General features: G+C 46.1%; 2 protein-coding genes across 2 annotated transcripts; both read right to left on the reverse strand.

Moving 5' to 3' along the window:
• Positions 1-1,098: 1,098 nt before the first annotated feature.
• Positions 1,099-8,041, reverse strand: LOC143834511 (uncharacterized). The gene is made up of 5 exons (XM_077331337.1): positions 7,949-8,041; positions 5,345-5,464; positions 3,679-3,972; positions 2,896-2,967; positions 1,099-2,724 (listed from the first exon to the last, which is right to left on the reverse strand). Exons 2-5 carry the CDS (start codon positions 5,460-5,462, stop codon positions 2,669-2,671), a joined length of 540 nt encoding a protein of 179 aa, XP_077187452.1. The 5' UTR covers positions 5,463-5,464; positions 7,949-8,041; the 3' UTR covers positions 1,099-2,668.
• Positions 8,042-15,017: 6,976 nt separating this feature from the next.
• Positions 15,018-22,073, reverse strand: LOC143831504 (nuclear factor 7, brain-like). The gene is made up of 5 exons (XM_077324539.1): positions 21,492-22,073; positions 20,459-20,554; positions 18,632-18,865; positions 17,734-17,756; positions 15,018-15,744 (listed from the first exon to the last, which is right to left on the reverse strand). The coding sequence occupies exons 1-5, from the start codon at positions 21,906-21,908 to the stop codon at positions 15,456-15,458; spliced, it is 1,059 nt and encodes a 352-aa protein (XP_077180654.1). The 5' UTR covers positions 21,909-22,073; the 3' UTR covers positions 15,018-15,455.
• Positions 22,074-22,665: the final 592 nt, after the last annotated feature.

Genomic DNA, 22,665 nt, shown 5'->3' on the forward strand with positions numbered 1-22,665 from the left:
GTTGCAATGTGTGTTTTTCTTTTTTTTAAAAACTGTTATTAAAGGGAAAGGGGCTTTTCTGGAGCATGATAACAAACGCCCATTGGCTGTTCGTTTGATTGACAGCCAGGGGCGGGACAAAGTATGGAAAAAATCGCTTCCTTTCTAGCGATTTTTGCTGAGACTGGAAACCTGTGGGAAACGATTGAAAGGCTACTGGGTTCCACTACAAAGGCAGGTATGCATTATGCCGAATTTAAATTCTGTTATTTCTCTCTGCAAGGAATTTGCCACATTGATCCTTGTGCGGAATGGGCCTTGCTTTTTCCTAGACTTTGCACAGACCACAAACTTGCTCTCTTTTCATATTGGAGCATGCCAGAAAATTATTTTTGTAGTTTGTTCTGGACGTTGGCATTGATAGATCTTAAATCCTGGAACATCGAAGGAAGGTCAGTGGCAGTGCTTTTATGTAAAGTTATCTGTGTCTCAAGAAGAATGATCAAAACAAGCTGAACCAGCAGCTTGTCACTGCACTACAATTGGAGACTGTAATTCAAGTTAAGAATATTAAAATGAATGGAATAAAGAACATCTAAGCTGACAATTGTAGGAAGAACTTTCCTTCAAGACGTTTTTATATTATTGTGTACAGCCAGAAATACACAGATTTGTAGTTTTTTTCTGTTGAATGTTCAGGGCTGCCCTCTTCCCATCAAGGGTGGAGAATATCCTGACCCCAGTTCTCATTTCCTACCAGTGCTCAGAGCAATAGAGGGAGAAAAAATAAGCAAAGATATCACCACTGGGACAACAGTGTAAAGTCCTGTTGTTACCAACAACACCCCAAAAGTCCCCTCCCCTTACACTCCTGCTGGTTGCCAGGCAACCCTATGACCCCCTGATGATAACTCAAAGCTAGGTCTTTGCTTAGGTGTTTTGATCACTTAACTATGTTTATTTATTTTAAAGTTTTTATACCGACCCTTATGATGAAGTCGTCGGGGTGTGGGCAATACATTGGCGTAACATCCGAATGGGCAAATATTCAGTAAAAGCACACAATGAAAACATCGAACAATACAGAACAGTTTATTTATTATTATACTTATAGACCGCTGCTCCCGACCTGTCGGCTTGTGGTGTCAGTCAATAATATGATGCAACAGATAAAACATATAATAATGCAATACGTAAAAGCCTACAATTCCCAAATCCCACAACAAACTAAGACACATACCCTGTCTCCCCTGATTTGCCAAATTTCCAAGGATGATGGTAGCAGTGGGAGACACTAGAGGAGGGGCAAGATCTTCTGCTCGCTCAGCCTCGACCCAAAAAAGCCCTGGCCCCACTGAGGAGTGAGGGAGGGAGGAAGAGGTGAGGGAGGCTCAGATCAGATGTTCCGGTTGTATTTCTGTGAGTCACAACTGTAGGCTTTATCACTGATTGTTAAAGTAGGGGCATAGTCAGAGGTCTGGAGCTCTAGGGAAGCTTTTCTCAATGATTTTACCATTGAGAAACCCCTGAAACATACCTCAGATATCGAGAAACCCTAGGAGAAGCACAATCGTGCAGAATATGGTTGGGAAGCATAGCTGGGTACATGCCCACCTGGGGCCCTCCCCTTCTCACCCTCTCCAGGCCCATCATGGGCCCTTTTGGGAGTGGGGAGGGAGACTGACATGACCATATATGATCATATCACCCGATAAACATTAAACAAATTTTTAAAAAATGTATTAAAAATTAATTCCCACATGCTTGGGAAACCATCCAGGGCCGTCAGGAAGCCCCAAGGTTTCACAAAGCCCTGGTTGAGAGAGCCTGCTCTAGAGAAAAGCATGTTACAGCTACCCGGTCACGATCCGTGCTTATATAAAGCAAAGATCTCGTTTTCAAATAGTGTCCATACTTTATTCCATACCCATTTTCCCCTCATTTTCTCCGCACCCTCCTGAGGCAAATAGTGCCAGATACCATCTCATCTACCAAAAATGTAAACTAAAATCTGCAAAACATTCCTTACAACGTATTTTCTTATACAATAAAACTATGTTTTACTCTGTATTGCCCGATGCTTCTGAAATAATATGTACGAAACAACTCATGGCCCTTTGGACAGGCAGCCCAGGCTAGCTCTTCATTGGCCTAGGACCCTGGATGGGCACGGCCAGATGTAGCCAGGACTTGCCGGACTCTGTCCCCCACCCCACCCCGAGTTTTCTGTGGCAGCCTGAGATGGACCCATAGCACTACCAGTGGTGGGGGAGTGCCACTGCAGGTTAGAGATGCTTGCAGTGAGGCTTCTGTTCCATTTAAGAAGGGAGTTCTATTAATCCTAGGATAACTGCAGTGCTCAGCAAAATCCTGCAGGGGCTGCCCTATCTGGAGTTTGCCGGGAACAACCAATCTCCTCTTACCCTGTGGCTACTGGGCCACGGATGGAGAAGGTCACACATGCAAACAGTCCGGGAAAGGTACAGTCCTCTTCATACCAGCCACCAACTGGTCTGAGCAAAGCAGTGGTGCATTTTCACTATGGTGGAGGACATGTTGGAGACATCCATGGAGCTTAAATGCTGGTGTCCTGCCAGTCACAAGGTCTCATTCCTTCTGCTGCTTCAGATTTATCTTGACTGCGTTGTCACAGATGCCAAGGCTTTAATTATCTTCAATACTGATAGAACTAGAGCGTGAACAACAGCACTACTAAGAACAGGAGTAGAAAGATCTGGTGGGGCCCTGCAAAAAAAAGAGAGACATGTAAACATTCTACGTGGTGTGCTAAGGGCATGGTTGAAAAGTGTGCGATAGAACAATCCTGCTGAATCCAAATAGGTTTGCTCAGGAGCTGGATGGCCGAGCCACAAAACAGGCATCCAATTTTCTTTTCCTTATTTTCTGCCTACTTACGATTTGTTGTGAGACTGGGAGATCTCAATCCTGGAGATGAAGAAGATGGCAGATGGGTGGTCATCTCAGAATCTGGAATAAACGAGAAAAATGGATTTACAGGATGAACGGTGGCCACATGGAGGTTGTGCTTGGCTCATGATTGGGGTGTGATAGGGCCAAGGCGAGCGCATGATGGAATTTTCCATGGGTGAGAAGTCGGGAAAGGGCCTGACTGGGACCACATATGGGTGCTGATGTCTCTATGGGTGCTGATGTCTCAATGGGTGGAGGAGCGATTTCCCCTGGCAGACAGGCTTAGGTTGAGTCAGAGGTGAGAGGCAAAGGAGAGGTGAGAGGCAAAGGAGATTGCCTAGAAGCCTTTAGGCAAATTTGACACTCCTGGCCACTCAATCAGAAATACAGTAGAGGAGAAGGGGAAGGAAGGCAAGATGTGTCTCAGGCTGCAGCTGTCATGTCGAATCTGTGCTAAGAGCAAGCTAGGAGAAAAGATGGAGTCTGGCCCATTTGGGTCATGGCAGACTTTAACGGTGTCTGGCTTTGGCAACAGCATTTGCTGTCAGGGGCTCATGGGAATTGTAGTCCATGGACATCTGGAGGACCACAGGTTGACTACCCCTGGCCTAGATGGTTGAGGGGTGCCACTGCTTGCTGGGAACAGGATACCAGTCTATAGAGCAGGGTCCAGCCACACATAACTTTCTCTCTCAACCACGACACCAAGCTGGCTAGACATGATCATAGCCTTATCTCCTAGCACTGATTCAGCATGTACAGACTTACCCCATACAGAGATCTTTATCCAGGCCACACAGCTGCCTTCATTGTCTAGAATTCTGTAGGTCCCACTGGCGTTTTTGCTCACATTTGAAAGTCTAAACGTCTTGTCGACCACAGAGACATCCTCTTTGAATGACGAGTCATATTTTGATCCACGGATAAGATCCCAGATGAACTTCCATCTTGAGTTGTCCCACATGCAAAGATCCGAGATGGTTTTAGAGGTATTCAATGGCAGCTCTACTGACTGCCCTCTTTGCCTCTCTATTTCTTTAGTGAAGGTACAGTTTCTTTCATCTATCAGAGATGGGGAACAAGGGGAGGTTAGTTCCATACAGTTCAAGTATGCAAGTGGGCTTAATTATAGTCTGCATAGGAAATTCAACCCATGTCCGTAATTCCTGGGCTCTGTTCCTAGAAGAAGAAGAGTTGGCTCTTATATGCCGCTTTTCTCTACCAGAAAGAGTCTCAAAGTGTCTTACAATTGCCTTCCCTTTCCCCACAACAGACACCCTGTGATGCAGGTGAGACAATCTGATATTACTGCTGGGTTAGAACAGCTCTATTAGTGCAGTGGCGAGCCCAAGGTGGCCGCCTGTGGGGAAGGAGCGGGGAATCAAATTCGGCTCATCAGATTAGAAGCTGCCGCTCCTAACCACTACACCAAGATGGCTAACTGCGAAATGGAATGGTTTGTTGCTGGGGGTGATTCTCCGGGAAATGTACAGGGCTGAAGAATGTGATTTAGAATTGGGGGCAGGTAGTGAACTTCCTACATGAATGTCTCTCATGTATAAACAAAACTATGCATAGTCCATATGCAGACTGTTACTCAGAACACTCGGGCACAGTTAAAGATGTATATATAAAGAAGTATATTGTCAAGATACATGACTTTGGATCCTTTTCTGTTTTCTATGCAAATGCATGCTGGTTTTGACTAGGCTTTAGCTGTGCATCGCAGACATGGGAGTGCAATGCAGATCTCACCGCCTCCATCTGCATCAAAGGGCTCACATCTGGCCGATGCAGTGGGTGAGTCTGCATGCATGCACATCAGCAACCTTGCATGGACAGTTCTCTGTTGATGGATGGGAAGGTTTCCAGTGAAATCTGTTTGGTGTACTCTGGCAGTGATATCAGGGTTCTCTCAGCCTCACCCACCTCACAGGGTGTCTGTTGTGGGGAGAGGAAAGGGAAGGCGATTGTCAGCCACTTTGAGCCTCCTTTTGGTAGAGAAAAGCGGCATCTAAGAACTAACTCTTCTTCAGTAATCTCAGGGCTCTCTCAGCCTCACCTCCCTCGCAGGGTGTCTGTTGTGGGGAGAGGAAAGGGAAGGTGAATGAAAGCCGCTTTGAGACTCCTTTGAGTAGAGAAAAGCAGCATATAAGAACCAAGTCTTCTTCTTCTCTTTTTCTTCTTCAGGGATTTTAGAGATAGAGATGTGATGGAATTGGGTTGGTGAAAGAACCAGATCGAGGAGAAATCATTCTCAAAGGCTGGACCAATGGTGGGAACCAGATCCCCAATTGTGCTAGAAATACAGAGTATTTTGATGATAGAAAGCAGGGTGTTCAGGATCTGGACTCCTGAATTTTGTTCCCACTCATAGAAGAACAACAATGGTTGTGTCAAAAATTGTAAGGTGCAGAAAACATTAATGTCTTACCTGAGCAGTCATTTGAAATGACGGGATGGAGAATCATCATCGTGAGGAAAAAGACCTGTTTCATAGTTCTTATGAGCACCCCAGCACCCGTGTTCAGTTTTACAGGGGCCATCGCCATACCTGGAACAATTTAGCCCAAGAAGCATATTTTACAAAATGGAAGAAGTTACTGACAGAGCGGTTTCTCAGTGGAACAGGCTTCCTCGGGAGGTGGTAGGTTCTCCATCATTGGAAATTTTAAAACAGAGGCTGGAGAGCCATCTGACAGAGAGGCTGATTCTGTGAAGGTTCAAGGGGGTGGCAGGTGACAGTGGATGAGCGATTGGGATGTGAGTATCCTGCATAGTGCAGGGGGTTGGACTAGATGACCCAGGAGGTCCCTTCCAACTCTATTATTCTATGATTCTATTCTATGAAAGTGAAAGCAAACAGGTAAGAGCCAAGGAATCAAATTTCATTTTCTCTCAGTATTTAGTAGAGTTTTTAAAACAATCTGTTCTATACATTTAATTTTTTTAAAGTTGATTGACATTTGCTGAAACATTTTGGCAAAAAGGACCTCAGTGATCAAATTGAAAGGCTTTAAAATTCATCACCTGCTTAATGGAGAAGATTCTCTGAAAAGTTCAAGCCATGAATTTTATATCATAATTCTTTCCTCCCATTTTAATTATTCTTTTAATTAAGGCAATGACAAATGATAGGAAAAAGATAACAAAAAAGGAAAAAAAACCAAGCCCATATAATTGTATCATAGTCATCTATCTATATAAATAATAGAGAAAGAGTTCTACAGTGCCTCAAATAAATCAAATGGCCCAGTGGAATATGAGATAATAATCTGTTGACTACAAAGGCACCATTCAGCCAATGCTAATCTCTTTTAAGACTTGTTGGTTTTAACGGGAGACCATAGTGCATGTTCATATCTTTCCGATGGGCATCATGGAAAGCCAACACTTAAATGCTTAAATCTGCCTACATGGTTGTCCACCAAGACTAAAGGGATCAGACATAGGGACTAGCAGAATCTCAGAACGAGAACCGTGGTTCAAATGGCACAGATGATTAACTGTATTGGTCAAGTGCGTAGGATCTGTCCTGCCACTGGTTAGCTTAAATGGGCCAATCGGTTTCAAGCTGAAAGTCTCATCTTGGGCCAATCACTGGCTTTGTTAGGAACCCTCAGCTGCATGTAAGTTCTGGTGGTGAGCCACTGAGTTCAGTTCTGTGGTGTGATGTTAATAAAGAACTAATTGAACTCAATATTCAATAGGCTGTGTGTCCTTCATTTTTCCACCTCAGGGACACCTCCCCCACCCCCACCCCCATGTCATCACTTGCTACCAGCAAGGCCATGAGAGTTGCAGGATTTCTAGCTCTTTCCGTTTTGCCATCGGCAGAGCCAAAGGGAAGCCATGAAGAAGACACCCTTATGTAGTGCATGGGCTCTGGCCTCAATGACAGTCTCCTCCTTGAACGCTGTTTAATTAATTACATTTGAATCAGTATCTGTATTGGCCAGGGATGCCGGCTCTGCGTTGAGAAAAACCTGGAGACTTTGGGGGTGGAGCCAGGAGTGTGGGATTTGGGACGGGGAAAGGACCTCAGTGGACTACAATACAATGGAGTCCACCCTCCTAAGCGGCCATTTTCTCCAGAGGAACTGATCTGGAGAACTGATCCCCGGGGAGGGCGGTATATAAATATAATAAACAAACAAACAAATTTCTATAGTCTGGAGATGAGCTATAATTCCAGAGGGTCCCCATTATTAGTGAGTATCTCTTGTATTAGCTAAAAGTAGAGGTATTCTACCTCAGGAGAAGTAGAGGTATTCTACCTCAGAAGAAATTTTTTGGCAAACTGAATTTTCAGTGGGGGATAAAGAATCTTGTCCAAATTCTAAAATGCAATCATGTTGTTGTAATAAATTTCTTGGAAGTCAAGCGAAAGCGAGAAGAGTCTTTTCACTTCCCCCCCCTAACACATATGCTTGCCAGTGTCTTTCTAAACAGAGTGACACCCTTCAAGGCCCATGGATTTTGAAGGACTGGTCGGGGTCTAATTCTACTTAGGGTGGCGCTGTGGGTTTCATGGAGTGGTTTCCAAAGGCACAATTAAAATGTTCTCCAACAGAAGAGTTGGCGGGGGGTGGGAGGACGCAGCAAAAGGAAGAACCTCCATTCCAGAGTTGGCAGAGCAATTAACACAGCAAGGAGGCAGAGCTTGATTGAAGAGTTAGGAAAAAATATTTCTTTGGGAATTAATATACTTATTAAGTACAGGGGAACTACATCTGTACCTGAGAGAGAGGGTCAGGCTGAGGTGGCACTTCCGAGAAGAACAGGGAAATTGCCCTGAGAAGAGCGATCTGGAGCCAGACAAGGAACAATGCTCAACAGGAGAGAAGGTTCTCTCTCTGGAATCCAGCTGTTCTACTGCAGACCAACACAGCTGCCCTCTGGTATGAATCTAGTCCCAGCACTTTCCAGATGACTTTTTAACGTAGTATTCTGGTTTGGTGAATAAGTTCCTTTTGCTGGAATCTGCAGACAAGAAAAGCCAAGATTAGAGTCCCACCCTCACCTGGGACCTTCTCACCTGTTCCAAAATTCACGCACTTCTGCCCGTAGTCTATCGGAAGAAATCTTTCCTCTGGCCCTTCAGTGGCTGAAGCAGTTTCCACACTGCACAGGGAGACTGGCAGGCCTGAGCTTTGTATCAGCCCAAATATAGCCCCAATGTTTACGTCATGGACAGTCTTGCCCAACAGATGAACACATGCAGGCGACCGCAAGAAAAGAACACACGCAAAGGGTTGCTAGCTAGTGCAGCACAGCTTTGTTAAACTACTCTGCTCCCCATCCCCAGCCTTTTATCAGCGGATCCATCTCTGCAGCTTTAGGAAACCACATAATGCAGACAATTGAGTGATCAGCAGTTCCGTTCCCTTCTATAGATTCTCACTGCAGTTTCTGTCTTTCATTAGGAAACTCCAGTCATTTTTGATACATCAAAAAGTTCCCTCTTTTTTGTTGTTGTTGTCTTCAGTAGTGGAAGTCCTTCAAAACTGGCTAGATCGTGCCTCCACTCGAAGCAGGGCTATGCAGATTATTATGCCTCTCCAGGAAGAGAGTGGGCTGTCTTTTCCAGTTTCAATAGCCCTACAGCTCCAGAGCACAGCTCCTCAGCCTGCCTGTAATGGCCTAATAGTGTCTGTGAAATGAGGACAAGCCTGCTGAAGGATCAAACCATCTGGACCCCTGCAATTTTTTCCACCAACACAATAAGCAAAGAGTTGGTCAGGGTGTAGGAGACACATGTAAAAAGAATTCGTCAGACACCCTTTTTGGCAGGGGGGATGGATGGTGGACTTGAACCTGGTTCAGCTGACAGTGTCAGAACCAGGGTGACTCAGGGGTAGTCAACCTGTGGTCCTCCGGATGTTCATGAACTACAATTCCCATGAGCTCCTGCCAGCAAATGCTATGATTCTAAGTACCTGAGAGGGGCTCATGGGAATTGTAGTTCATGAACATCTGGAGGACCACAGGTTGACTACCCCTGCTCTACTTGACCTGGGAATTTGCTGAGATAGGGCTCAATTTGTCACTCATTTTCCCAGGGGCAGAAATTGTTGACATAGGTGCAGCATGTGGATCCTAAATGGATCCCAAGACTGCTGGCCTTAGTAAAAACCATCCCCTGTAAGGCCTTGTTTTAGTTGGAATTAAGATCTCTGTCATGGCCACAATTTTAACGAGGAGGGTCTCGGAATTTGGGACCTTATCAGTATATAAGGAACTCTGTACCTTCAACAAGGTTATGGCAGCAGTTAGCACAGGTACTTATATCACTCCCAAGGCAAAGACTGTTTTGCAATTTAACCAATAGTTAGAACGTCTGGGGTTTTGTTCCAATTCCCTCTCAGCAGAGAGGACTGGATTATGTTGGTTGTTCAGAGGGTTCTCCATATATACATAACAGTGACAAAGTATTTAAACTGTCTCATTCTACTTGCACCACAGGGTACATTTTACTAGTCTCCAAGTCTCCAAGGCCCACAGGGGCTATCTGGATCAGACTTTGCATCAAGAATCATAGAGTTGGAAGGAAACTTGTGTTTGCGACAATCTGTGGTGGTTGTAGCCCCTCTTACTGGGGGAACAGCAACTTCAAGCTGTATTGAGAACCAGGAAACCTACCAAGGATATGGGTTGAGCAGCAACCTGGTTTTCCTTGTCTTCTTTGGTTAAATTTTTCATAATAGTCCAGCAGAACTCCACCGAGGCTGATTATGGGAGATGAGTTCTCCAGCAAGAGTTGGGTTGAACACAGTGCTTAGGTGGTTTCTGTGAGACATTGGACTTACCTGAAGGTTCCTTCTCTTCAGCGGGGCTGATTTTTATGTGGTGGATGTTAAAAACATGGTTACTATTATACTTACTGTTCTTAAAGTGATTACAGTTATACCATGTTTATTGTACTTGGGAGCTTGGCTATTCTATGCCTGGAAGGGATAATCCACACTCGTTCTGAAGAGGCATAATAATTTGCTTAGCCCTGCTTGGAGGACCAATTTTGGAGGACTTCACACCACTGAAGAGAAGAAACCTTCGTGTAAATCCAATGTTTTATTCTAGTTTCTTTGGAAATCAGTTGATCATTGCCCTTGCTTCAAATATTTATTCATCTATAATAACTTTTTGTTAATTTGATATTTATTTTGCTGGTCTAGCAGCGTCTTTTTAATGAGAACTAGAAACCAGTATTTAAACTCTGCACAATTCTCCATATGGTGAGAATGTACTGAATCATGCTTAGGAAGTTGAAAAAAACCCAAAAAACCACCCTGAATCATTTCCACTTTCATTTTTGTGCCAATACGGGAAAAGGTGCCCTCGGATTCAGCGAAAGGCCCAAATTTACAGAAACCACAACTCTGAAATTGTTTCCTTGGTTTAAAAAAACCTGTTTCTCTGTAATGATTACCACAACTGTTCTGTAAAATGGAGGGCAAGAAAGCAGGAACCAAAGGAAACGCAGACTATTTCCACTTTAGGGATATCATTCGGATTTGTATTTTTAAAGGGTTGGGTTTTTTGTCTGTTTCTGCACTGAAATTTGCCTCTTTTGGCGCAGATGTGAATTGCTCCCTCACTCGCTCCACAGCAAAGGAATCCCTACAAACAGGTTCTCATTTTATAAAGCAGGGATTAACAGAGGTCTAATTCAGGGCTGCCAGGTGCAAAAATGCATGCAATCTGGTTTATCCCCCGCCGGCCCCCCCTCATTTTGAGTTGTTTGGGAACACCTCTTTCCTCATTGCCCTCCTCCCTCCCCCACAATTCTGAAAAATCCTTTTTTGCAACTTGGTTTTCGTTGCACCCCTTTCCCCCAAAGTGCCCCGAGTGTAATTTTTAAAAAAACCCAACACTTGAGTTATAAAGTTATATCATATGACTGCTTTTTTTAAAACTCAGAAACAGCACTGCAACATGATCTCTGTTTCTGAGTTTAAACGCTCTTTTTGAGTTTAAAAAAAAGCAGTCCGGCAGTCTTATACTGCAGTGTTATGATATTAACAACAGGTTTCAAACAATTACACTTTGGGGAAAAGGGGGGAGGCGATCAATTGCACAGAATGGTGGGATTTAGGGGCACAACAAAAACAAAGGTGAAAGAGGGCTCCATTTTGCAAAAAAAAAAACATTTTTGGGAAAGGGGAAGGGAGCAAAGCATGATGAAAGGCTAGTATCTCTAGATAAACTTTGAAATGATACTGACAGCGAGAGAACTACCCTGGTTCTTGGGAGATTTGTGCTGATGATCCAGTACCGAGGACACAGTATTGCAGGTCCAGTAGGAATCAGGTGTTAAATCTGGAACTGGCTCTTTCCCTCCAAAGCACATCAAATAATTAAAAATCAGGAACAGCCACCACACCCCACCAAAGGAAAAAACCCAGGTTGAAATCCCACCTCTGCCATGGAAGATTACTGGTGACCTTGGGCCAGTCACCCACTCTCAGCCTAACCTACCTCACAAGGTTGTTGTGAAGACAAAATGGAGGGGAACAATGTAAGCTGCTTTGTGTCCCCATTATGGAGAAAGGTGAGGTATAAATGAATCGTAATGGGGACAGTGGGGACAAAGGTGGCTTGGCTGGTACAGCCTTTCTTAGCCAGGGCTATGTGAAACCCTGCGGTTTCTTGATGGCCCTGGGTTTCTTAAATGGGTGGAAGTTAATTTTTATATATAGAATCATATTTCTAATTTGTTAAACATTTATAGGGTAATATGACCATATATGGTCATGTTGACCCACCCCCTGTCCCAAAATGGCCAAAGATGGGCTAGAGGTGGTGGAGAGGGGCCCCAGGTGGGCACATACACAGCTATGCTTCCTAGTCATATTCTTCACGACTGCACCACTTCTGGGGTTCCTCAAAGTCTAAAGATTGTTTCAGGGGTATCTCAATGGTAAAAAAGTTGAGAAGGGCTGGGCTGGTGAGTAGGAAGGAGAGGAGGAAGGGAACGGTGAAGATACAGGGATTGCCAGGAGGAAATAATGTGAGTTGGATAGCACAAAGCAAAGCGAGGTGCCCTCCATAGCAGATTCCCCTCTGCACAGCTGGGTCTGACCCAATTCAGTGACCACAACAATGCAGAATTTTCTCAGCGGCAGGTAGGAAGGGAAGATTCCGGAACACAGGGCAGCAGGTAAAGGTGAGAAGGAAGCAAGAAAACAGGAGAGGCTATGGGGGCTTTCAGGGAAAGTAGAAATGGTGAGGAAGGGGATATAAGGCGAGTCCTTGCAGGTCCTTTGATTGTTTTATGAAAATGGCATCAAACGTATAGCTGCAACCACAAGGCCAGGCCATACACTCGAGTCTAGCCAAAATGTTGCTGCCTCAAGTTTCAGCCTGCCATAACTACTCTTCTGTGCGTCCTCCGTAGCTCAACTGAATCAAGAATCTGTGATGCGTGGAAAATAAATTAGCCAGTATTGCAGAAAGCATAAAATACATTCTGCATCTGACAACAAAAAATCCCTACTGTAAAATGCTGACTTAGTTATTCATCATCAGTACTTTGTGAGGTCTTGTATACAGGACACTGCCCACGGGGCTTACAATTTCATGCCCATTTGCAGAAATAAAATTCCCTCCCAGAATTCACCACTTGAGGGGCAGCATAAATCAACCCATATTAAGTCCAATTAGATGTGTAGATAAAATGCACGACTTTCTCTTTCAGGGCTGGAGTCCAGCTTCTTGTCAAACTGCTTTACTATTCTACATTTCTCCATAACTCTTATGTAAGAAGTCTGTCACACTCAGGGCTGTAAAGTCACAGATCATATGTTAAGTCAGCTGAGATGGTCTTTGATGCAATTGTCTGTGAGGCAAATGAGTCACCTCCATGGGAAATTATTAACTTATTTTGGTTCCAATGATGTTTTAACTGAGTAACAAACAAGTAATGATTTTACAAAATCTGAGGTTGGAAATCCCTGGTTTTTTAATTCAATCTTTGTCCTCCACATTAAAAAGCATTGCGACAGTCTTTTATTTATTTTTGTATTTATATGCCACCTCTCCTCAAAGACTCAGGGCAGCTCACACATGTCCAGCATAGCAAGACTCTTAAAATTTAAATGCATTCAGTATAAAATACAGTTTATTATTTCTCTACAATAACCAGTCTGCTTGTTCTGTTTAAATAAAGATTTAAAACATTTATATGCCACCAGCCCATCTATTTGCCTACTACCCAGAAGCAAAAGGAAAGCCAATGAAGATGTGATGGATAGAAGTCAAAGGGACCCGGGTATCCCTAGTGGGAGGGGACACTCCCGAAGGAGGAAAAGGTGTGAGTGGCCTTGGATTCCCAACCAGGGTTCTGGGAAATCCTGGGGTTCCATAAGATCTGCCCAGGGGTTCTGTGGCCTTCCTCAGAAGTTTGGATGGCCGCTGACATCATGAGATGTCCCTGGAGCCCACTTCCTGTTTGCTCTACAGGCGTAGAGGAATGGAAATGGTAAATGATCAATTGATTGGCTGGCTGGCTCCCACATCTTACTTCCACACCCACTTCATGTCACCACTTCAGAAGTTCCTTGAAGCCTCAAAAATATTTCAGGGGCTCCTCTGCGGTCAAATGCTTGAGAAAGGCTGGATTGTTCGGTGCTTTGACAACAAGTCCAAACCTCCTGTTACCACAGCAATAGCAGAGCGCTGACTCATTTTGCTGAGGAAGAACCCCCTCCCAGCAAAACCATAAACTTCTAGTGCCTATAAAGGTTTTTCCAATCTTACCAGTTACATGTAGCTGCTGGGAGCCCAGCTGTAGCCTCACTGCTTTTATTATTATTATTATTATTATTATTACTATATTTATATCCCACCACTCCCTTGCGGCTTCATTCAACAGGCAGTAAGAAACAGGCTGACATCCATGTGAAGTTTCAATGGACCATACTGTTCTCCCTATTCACATTTCCTGGCATTTATACTTACCTGAGGAAGACAGGTTCTTACATGCCACTTTTCTCTACCCAAAGGAGTCTCAAAGTGGCTTCCCTTTCCTCTCCCCACAACAGACACCCTGTGAGGTAGGTGAGGCTGGGAGAGCCCTGATATTACTGAAGAAGAAGAAGAGTTGGTCCTTATATGCAGGGGTAGTCAACCTGTGGTCCTCCAGATGTACATGGACTACAATTCCCACAAGCCCCTGTCAGCAAATGCTGGCAGGGGCTCATGGGAATTGTAGTCCGTGTACATCTGGAGGACCACAGGTTGACTACCCCTACTTATATGCTACTTTTATCTACCAGGAGTCCCAAAGTGGCTTAAAGTCGCCTTCCCTTTCCTCTCCCCACAACAGACACCCTGTGAGGGAGGTGAGGCTGAGAGCCTTGATATTCCTGCTCGGTCAGAGCACTTTTCTCAGTGCTGTGACGAGCCCAAGGTAACCCAGCTGGTTGCATAGGGGAGTGCAGATTCAAACCCGCCAGATTAGAAGTCCGCACTCCTAACCACTACACCAAGCAAGGGCCACATCTAAGGCAGACTTAAACACGGTCAAGCCCGCTGAAGGCACCTATCTTAAGATGGCAGGTCATTGTCTCCAGAAAACTAAACATTCTAAGGCCCCTCCTTGGTTTAGAATCCTGAACAGTGTGGTATAGTGGTTAAGAACGGCAGCCTCTAATCTGGAGAGCCAGGTTTGATCCCCTGCTCCTCCACATGCAGCCAGATGAGTGACGTTGGGCTCATCAGTCCTGCTAGAGCTGTCATTGGAGAGCAGTTCTTACAGAGTTCTCTCAGCCCCACCTATCTCACAGGGCGTCTGTTGCGGAGAGAGAAAGGAAAGGCGATTGCAAGCCACTTTGAGCCTCCTTTGGGCGGAGAAAAGTGGCATAGAAAAACCCACTCTTCTTTTTCTTCATCATACTGTCCCTTTTCCAAAGAACTTGTACCACCCAAAGGAAAGTTATGATTCTTTGAAGTACCATTCATTTGCTTTGGTACTGTATTCTCATGCTTTAAAATAAGCCATATTTCAAGTTGTGTAGAGAAAACGAAAGATGCGTGCGTTTAGATCCAGACTCTACCCAAGGCCAAAAGACACTGAAAACCCCGAAAGAAATGTAAGCATGAATAGGTTTTTAAACATGACAATTTACCTTTTATTAATGAACACTGATATGGACACCCCCCCTTCAAAGCCTTTAATTAAAGCCTGAAATATTTTGGTTGCACAGAATAAGATGCCGCCTACAGCGGAAAATGCTCAAGGCCAGCTGTAGACCAGCAACTTCCACCATCCCTCCTCCAGTGATGACGGATCCCTTTCTACTGCCTTTCCAGAAAATTAAAAATGAAACTTGTAGAGTGCCCTTAGGCAGGAGAGTAAAAAAACAAAACTGAAAACCTCAAGTGAGTCCTTGAGTCATGCATGAAACAACTTAATTTTAGACAGTCACTCTAAGGGGAGTCCGTAACCACAGCAGAGTTACTTGTTTGAAATTGAGATGTTGTTTCCTCTAAGCCAGAGGGTTTTACAATTAGCAATTCAAGGTCCAGGGCAAAAAAAAAAAAAATCAGCTAACCAGCCTGGGTTTGATTCCCTCCAGCATTTCCTTCCAAGTCTCAAAATGCAGCGATTCCCCAAAGCTCTCAAGGTATGGCTCCACAGGAACTACCCTATCATCGCCATCATGACACTCCTCCTCAGGTTCATAATCCTCATCATCTTCATCTTCACTGTTACTATTTTTGCAGGGCTCCTCGCTGTTTTCCTCCTGGTCGGACTTCTCTTCTGCTTCATCCTCAGATGTCTCCTCCGTATCCTCATAGTCCTCTACCTCTCCTTGGTGATCCTCCTTGACTCTGAGAATAAAAATGCACCCATTTTACAAGAGAGATGGCATAGAGAATCAGCAAAGACAGAGCAGAGGGGCTGACATCCATTTCTTGGAAGCTTTAGGATGCTTTGGGCTGATCCTGCGTTGAGCAGGGAGTTAAGACTAGATGGCCTGTATGGCCCCTTCCAACTCTATGATTCTAGGATTCTACATTTAAGGGTCGGGAAAGGAGGGAGAAAAGACCCAAAACAAATGGGATGGAAAAGTTGAGGGCGGGGAGGGGATGACTGAGAAAGTAACAGAAATTATGTCCTGCGAGCAGGAACTGGCAACAAAATATCTTGCTTCTCATCCTCTCCATAATTCACTCCTCATTCTGTTGTTTCCCCGTGGGGTGAATTTAAGAGGTATGTAGGGTGCCAAATGGAACATCCGTGTTCGTGTATTCACTATATTTCTGTTTGTTTACAACGTTGCAGTAACAGTATGAGAGAAAACACAATGTCATAGCTGGCAAACACAACCATATGACAAAAAAGGAATTTAAAAATCCATTAAAAGGAAAGGAACTATGTACTGCATGTTTAGAAACTTAGAAAAAGAGGAAGAGTTGGTTCTTATATGCCGCTTTTCTCTACTTGAAGGAGTCTCAAAGCGGCTTACATTTGACTTCCCATTTCTCTCCTCACAACAGACACCCAGTGAGGGAGGTGAGGCTGAGAGAGCCCTGATATTACTGAAGAAGAGTTGGTTCTTATTTGTCACTTTTTCTATCTGCGGCTTACAGTCACCTTCCCTTTCCTCCCCCCACAACAGGCTCCCTGTGAGGTTGGTGAGGCTGAGAGAGCCCTGATATTACTGCTTGGTCAGAACAGCTTTTTATCAGTGCAGTGGTGAGCCCAAGGTCACCCAGCTGGTTGCATGTAGAGGAGCAGAGAATCAAACCTGGCTTACTAGAATAGAAGTCTGCACTCCCAACCACTACACCAAGCTGGCTCTCTTGGCCATAGAATTTGCCATTACCTGCCACTATGCAGTGACCCTAGCATTCCTTGTAGGTCTCCCATCCCAATGCTAACCAGGGCTGACTCTGCTTGGCTTCCAGGATGTGTCAAGATTTGGCTAGCCCGACTATCCTGGCCTAGCAGCCATTCAATCTTGATGGAGGCCATACTGTTAACTGACAGGGTCAGAAATGGCTGCCAGAGCAAGGAAAACCTGGGAAGGAAGACTAGGCAGATGAGCAGAAAACCACTCTGACTTCAAACTCCTTTCCGGGTTAGTTAATTAATATATATATATATTTTAAAAATTAAATCCCCCAACTGGAGTATGCCTGGTTGAGAATGACTACCCTACAGTCTACACTTTCCTCTCCCTCTTAGCCCTCTTAGCCGTGACACCATGACATCCTGCCTGGAGGAACACACCAAATCTGCACTGCAGAGTGTGTAACAGGCACCACCCAGGAGCTGAGGAACGCAGAAGCCTGCTCAGATGAGGTGGCTGAGGATAACACTGAAGCAACATGACTGTTATCTGCCAATCTACATCCTCCTGATTCTTCATTGGCTGTGTTGTTCCTGTGATGCTTTGTATTTGCCTCCTCATGAACTTTGAACTGGACCTTGGCTCTGAATCTTGCAATTACCCTCTTTCCAATTTACTGCCTTGAAATGCTGATTCGAAGTGTGGGCTTGGGCTCGAAGTGTGATTTTGCCTTTCGTTGCACAAACTCCTTGCCATAGACTAGTGTGCTATGTCAATATGGCTGTGGATTTAGCATGCCAGCCGGGGTGGGTGACAGGCCGTGCTCCCAGGGCCATGTTGGACCGCTGAGGGATCCTGTTTATCGCCCAAAACAGGAGACAAGGGGGAAAAGGAAGAGCCGAAGTGAAAAATGAATGAGCATGCAGTTAGGTTCTGTTTTGCTTGGCAATGGGGAGAAAAGGGCTAAGGCAAGAGTGTTTCAGAAGGGGGAGTTTTGGAAAGGCCACAGCTAAGAAAGACTTACTGCTCCATCAGCTCCTTGAGGTCCTGTATGGAAAAAAAGACTGAAGTAAATATGTAGTAACTGAGCAACTGAGTTAGCAAGTGAATTAATGCATTATCAATGCTTTAAGGCAATTACAATGATTTTCTTTCAGCCCCCACCCCCCAATATCCTAAGAACTGCCATGGTCTCTTATAATAAAACCAGATGATACTATTTCTGGCCTGACAGCTTAGTACCATAAGCGTATAGTACATCCAGGAGCTAACTGCAAGTATTTATTTTAATTTTATTTCTTTATCATTGGATTTATATTCTGCCTTGTCTTTGGAAACTACTGATATTCTGTCCTGTTTTAAGAAAATTGCTCCTGCCACTCTATCTGGGTTAAGCACTTGTAAACCAATTTTTCCCTTGGGGACAAATTCCACACCGAGGGGGATTTGTTATCCTTCTGCAGGGCCTGCAAAACAGAGCTCTTCCACCAGGCTTATGGTTGAGGCCAGCGCCCCTCCCCTTTTAGATCGCCCCCCCCCTCTACATCTACATCACCAGTGACCCCTGGTTTCCCGGATAGTTCCCCCACCATCAGGTGGGGTGGGCTGGGTGGGCTGGGGATTGTTTTTAGGTGTTTTATGTCTTGGGGGTTGTTGTTACCCGTCGCGAGCCTTAGGGGAGCGGCGGGCTAGAAATCCAATAATAACAATAACAATAATGCCAAACTAGACCCAGGGGATTCCTCTGAATGAGCTGGTTATTTGGTGCCCTGTTACCTGCAGGAGACTCACTGTGAGGTAGGTGTGGCAGAGAGCTCTGAGAGAACTGTGACTGGCCCAAGGCCACCCGGCTGGCTGCAGGCATCCTTTCTGAGACTGTGACTCAATCTTTCACATTAGCTGCTAGACAAAGCCCAGCTCACCTTCAGAAAGGCAACCTGATCCGTCATTTCTAATGCGGCTTTGACCTTGGCGATGGTGGCCGTACGAGAAGACACTTCTTCCTTCAGCGAGGTTAAGGAATCCTCCATTTCCTCCATGTTCTCTTCCTTCATCTTCTCTACCATCAGCTTAATGTCCTGTTCTTTCTCGCGCAAGACCTGGTGGAGAGCTTCAAACTCTTTGGAAATGTGGCCCACCAGGTCTTCAGTGCAGTTCTGCAAGTAATGGGATATCCAAAGCAGCTAAAAGATACCGCTATTGTTGAGGGGCAAGCAGAGAACTAGAATAACCATCATTGCTTAAAGGCTCGTAGAGTCTCATGTAAGATATGACATATGGACCTTTGGCTTCCGATCTTGCACACAGAGAGACACCCAGTTTGACCTCTACCACCCAGGGGAGAGTGCAGTTGGGTAACAATTGCCTAGAGACAAAAGGAGGAATGTTTGTGGCTCCTTTGTATAGCTCTGTTGTCAATGGCATCTCCGTTATCATGTCTTTGTAACAAGGCTCTGCCCGTGTTAAAACGAGCAGCCCCTTCCTGGTCAAGTTGGGCAGATACTCCAATTACTTACTTTGGTGTGTATGCACCAGCAGGCCAGTCTTTAGAGATGCTAACAGTTACTCCTCAATAATGTTCCTCATTGTCAACTGCAGGAAGAAAATCTTCCCTTTTTTGTGTTTTTCATATAAATGGGAAACGTTTGTGCCTGTTGAAAAGGGTGCCAGATATACAACAACTAATATCAGCACTCCCTGCATTGAGTCTGCTTTCTTTCACCGCTGTTGCACACCAAGTTGACTTTTACATTGAGCTTTCCGCTAGAGCCAGCTTGGTGTCGTGGTTAGGAGTGTGGACTTCTAATCTGGCGAGCCAGGTTCAATTCTGCACTCCCCCACATGCAGCCAGCTGGGTGACCTTGGGCTCGCCACAGCACTGATAAAACTGTTCTGACCGAGCAGTGATATCAGGGCTCTCTCAGCCTCACCTCCCTCACAGGGTGTCTGTTGTGGGGAGAAGAAGGGGAAGGCGACTGTAAGTCACTTTGAGACTCCTTCGGGTAGAGAAAAGCAGCATATAAGAACCAACTCTTCTTCTTCAGTAATATCAGGGTTCTCTCAACCTCACCTCCCTCACAGGGTGTCTCTTGTGGGGAGAGGTAAGGGAAGGCGACTGTAAGCTGCTTTGAGCCTCCTTTGGGTAGAGAAAAGCGGCATATAAGAACCGACTCTTCATCTTCTTCTACAACCCCAAAATCTTCCCCTTCTCAGCCAGTTCCGGCTGCCTGTGTAACATTACTAAATCTAATCTGGAGAGTTTGCAATACATCTTTGGTGTGGGAGCACACATACTGTGGCCCTGGATGCAAAATTGCAACATTCCTCAAAGTAGTAGAGGAAGAGCTGGTTTTCTGTCCCCTGCTTTTTTACTACCCGAAGGAATTTCAAAGAAGCTCACAATCGCCTTCCCTTCCCCAAAACAGATACCCTGCGAGGCAGGTGCGGCTGAGAGTTCTGAGAGAACTGTGACAGGCCCAAGGTCACCCAGCTGGCTGCATGTGGAGGAGGTGTGGTGAATCCAATCCCGCCCCCCAGATTAGAGACTGCTGCTCTTGACGACTATATTAGGTGGCTTTCATTAAGTACATCTTACATTTCATCCAAAGTGAAATACTGAAGTGTGATCCCCACAAAAGTTCTTTGCATGTCGATTTCCTGAAATTTAATCCCAAACTGCCTTAGAAAACGAACTTTCCTGGGGAAAGTACTGATCTGCCTTTGCCCCAAATCCCTCCCTCCCCTTTTACCTTCAGAGCCTCAATTTCCTTCAACTGATCCGTCTCATCCTCTGTTGCATACTTCAGATGCTTCTCCAGATGTTTGAGGTACGCTTTCAATCTGCCCTGTGTAGCAGAGAAAACAATACAGAAACATCCACTTTTCAATCCACTGATGTTCAGGATAGAGATTCTGTCTTTTATCTTTAAAAAAATCTAACCAGAAAGCACCAGAAAGCCTGCTGGATTCTCCAACCACAAGCCTTAAGATCACAGCCCAGGTTCAAACTTAGATTCAAAGGGGTAGCCCTGTTGGTCTGACGTCTGATTTTAGGTTCAAACTTCTTTCCTGATCATCTCCTGCTTTAGCTCTGTGCAAACCAAGGCGGCTGAGAAGGCAACAAAACTCTGCAAAGGCAGAAAGAACATCAGCATCAGGGGTAGTCAAACTGCTGCCCTCCTGATGTCCATGGACTACAATTCCCATGAGCCCCTGCCAGCTGCTGGCAGGGGCTCATGGGAATTGTAGTCCATGGACATCTGGAGGGCCGCAGTTTGACTACCCCTGCTCTAGAGAGAGTTTTCGGTGGCAGCGCTCTCTCAGCCTCACCTACCCCACAAGGTTGTGGGGAGAGGAATGGGAAGGCGACTGTAAGCCGCTTTGAGCCTCCTTCGGGTAGGGAAAAGCGGCATATAAGAACCAGCTCTTCTTCTTATTATTCTAGTAGACCATAACTCTATTAATTTGGCAATCTCTATTATATCCTAAACACATTTTTAAAACAGGTATGAATTCAGATACTGCACAAAGTCTATCATCTATATCAGGGATAGTCAACCTGTGGTCCTCCAGATGTCCATGGACTACAATTCCCACGAGCCCCTGCCAGGGTTTGCTGGCAGGGGCTCATGGGAATTGTAGTCCATGGGCATCTGGAGGGCCGCAGTTTGACTACCCCTGGCCTCACTGAGAAGCAAAGCAAGCAAGCAGCGCTTGGGTGAAATGAGAAACGCAAAGACCCGACCCCCCCCCCAAGTCCCTTTGTTCCCCGCCCCGTCCAACCTGCGCCTCCCGCGCGGCGTCCGGGACGGGCAAGAAGCGGTGGCCGTGGTGCTGGGCCAGGTCCCGGCAGATGACGCAGAGGGGCGCCTCGTCCTGGCAGCAGAAGAGCTTGAGCGGCTCGTCGTGGGCCTCGCAGAAGTGCCACCGCCCGACGGCGCTCCCCGACGGCAGCAGCGCCTCGTCGCCTTGCCAGCGGCGCACCTTGGCGGCCAGGCTGCCCAGGGCTCGGTTGCGCTGCAGCTCCGGCAGTCGGAAGGGCCCGCGGCACTCGGGGCACGTCCCCTCGGCCTGGCCGGCGGGGAGGGCGCCGCGCAGGCACGCCAGGCAGAAGTTGTGGCCGCAGCCCAGCATGTGCGGCTCCTGGAAGAAGGACAGGCAGATGGGGCACACCAGGTCCTCCGCCATGCTGCACGCCATCGCGGCCGGCTCAGCGCCCGGCGCTAGGGGGCCTCCACTTTCGCTTCCGATTCGCTTTCGCTTTCGCTTCCAATTCGCTCCCGAGCGCAGAGCCGGCGCCGTCGAATAGAGCGCGGAGCGAACCTCGTGACTTTCCCCCCGGCGACGCCCAGCCTCGGCCCGCCTCCCCGAGGCCGCGTTTTAAAAAACCGACGGCTCCTCCCCGGCTCGCCCCGACAGCCTACCCCGGCGGAACGCGCCGTTGCGCCCCCTGCTGGAAAGCAGAGGGAAGGCCGCTTAAGGGGCACTTCCTAGGGTGTTTCTCTTTCACTCTCCCTTCTCCCCCGGGTAAAATGAGACGGGAAGCAAAAGTAATGCTCCGCCTTTGTTCCCCCTCCCCAGTAGGCACCCAAAATACTATGGTGGGCGGTCGTAGAACAAAATCTGAGCCCACTGGCACCTATAGGCCCGACAAAGATTTATATAAGGTGTGAGAGTTGGTGGCCAGGCGATGGAACAGGGATCATGACCATGCAGATATAGGGAGAGAGTGAATTAACAGCGGGAAGATACCAACAATATGCGGCTTGTTGTTGTTAGGTGTGAAGTCGTGTCCGACCCATCGCGACCCCATGGACAATGATCCTCCAGGCCTTCCTGTCCTCTGCCATTCCCCGGAGTCCATTTAAGCTCACACCGACTGCTTCAGTGACTCCATCCAGCCACCTCATTCTCTGTCGCCCCCTTTTTCTTTTGCCCTCAATCGCTCCCAGCATTA

The sequence above is a fragment of the Paroedura picta genome, chromosome 3 (assembly GCF_049243985.1).
Source record: "Paroedura picta isolate Pp20150507F chromosome 3, Ppicta_v3.0, whole genome shotgun sequence".
Classification (NCBI taxonomy): domain Eukaryota; kingdom Metazoa; phylum Chordata; class Lepidosauria; order Squamata; family Gekkonidae; genus Paroedura; species Paroedura picta.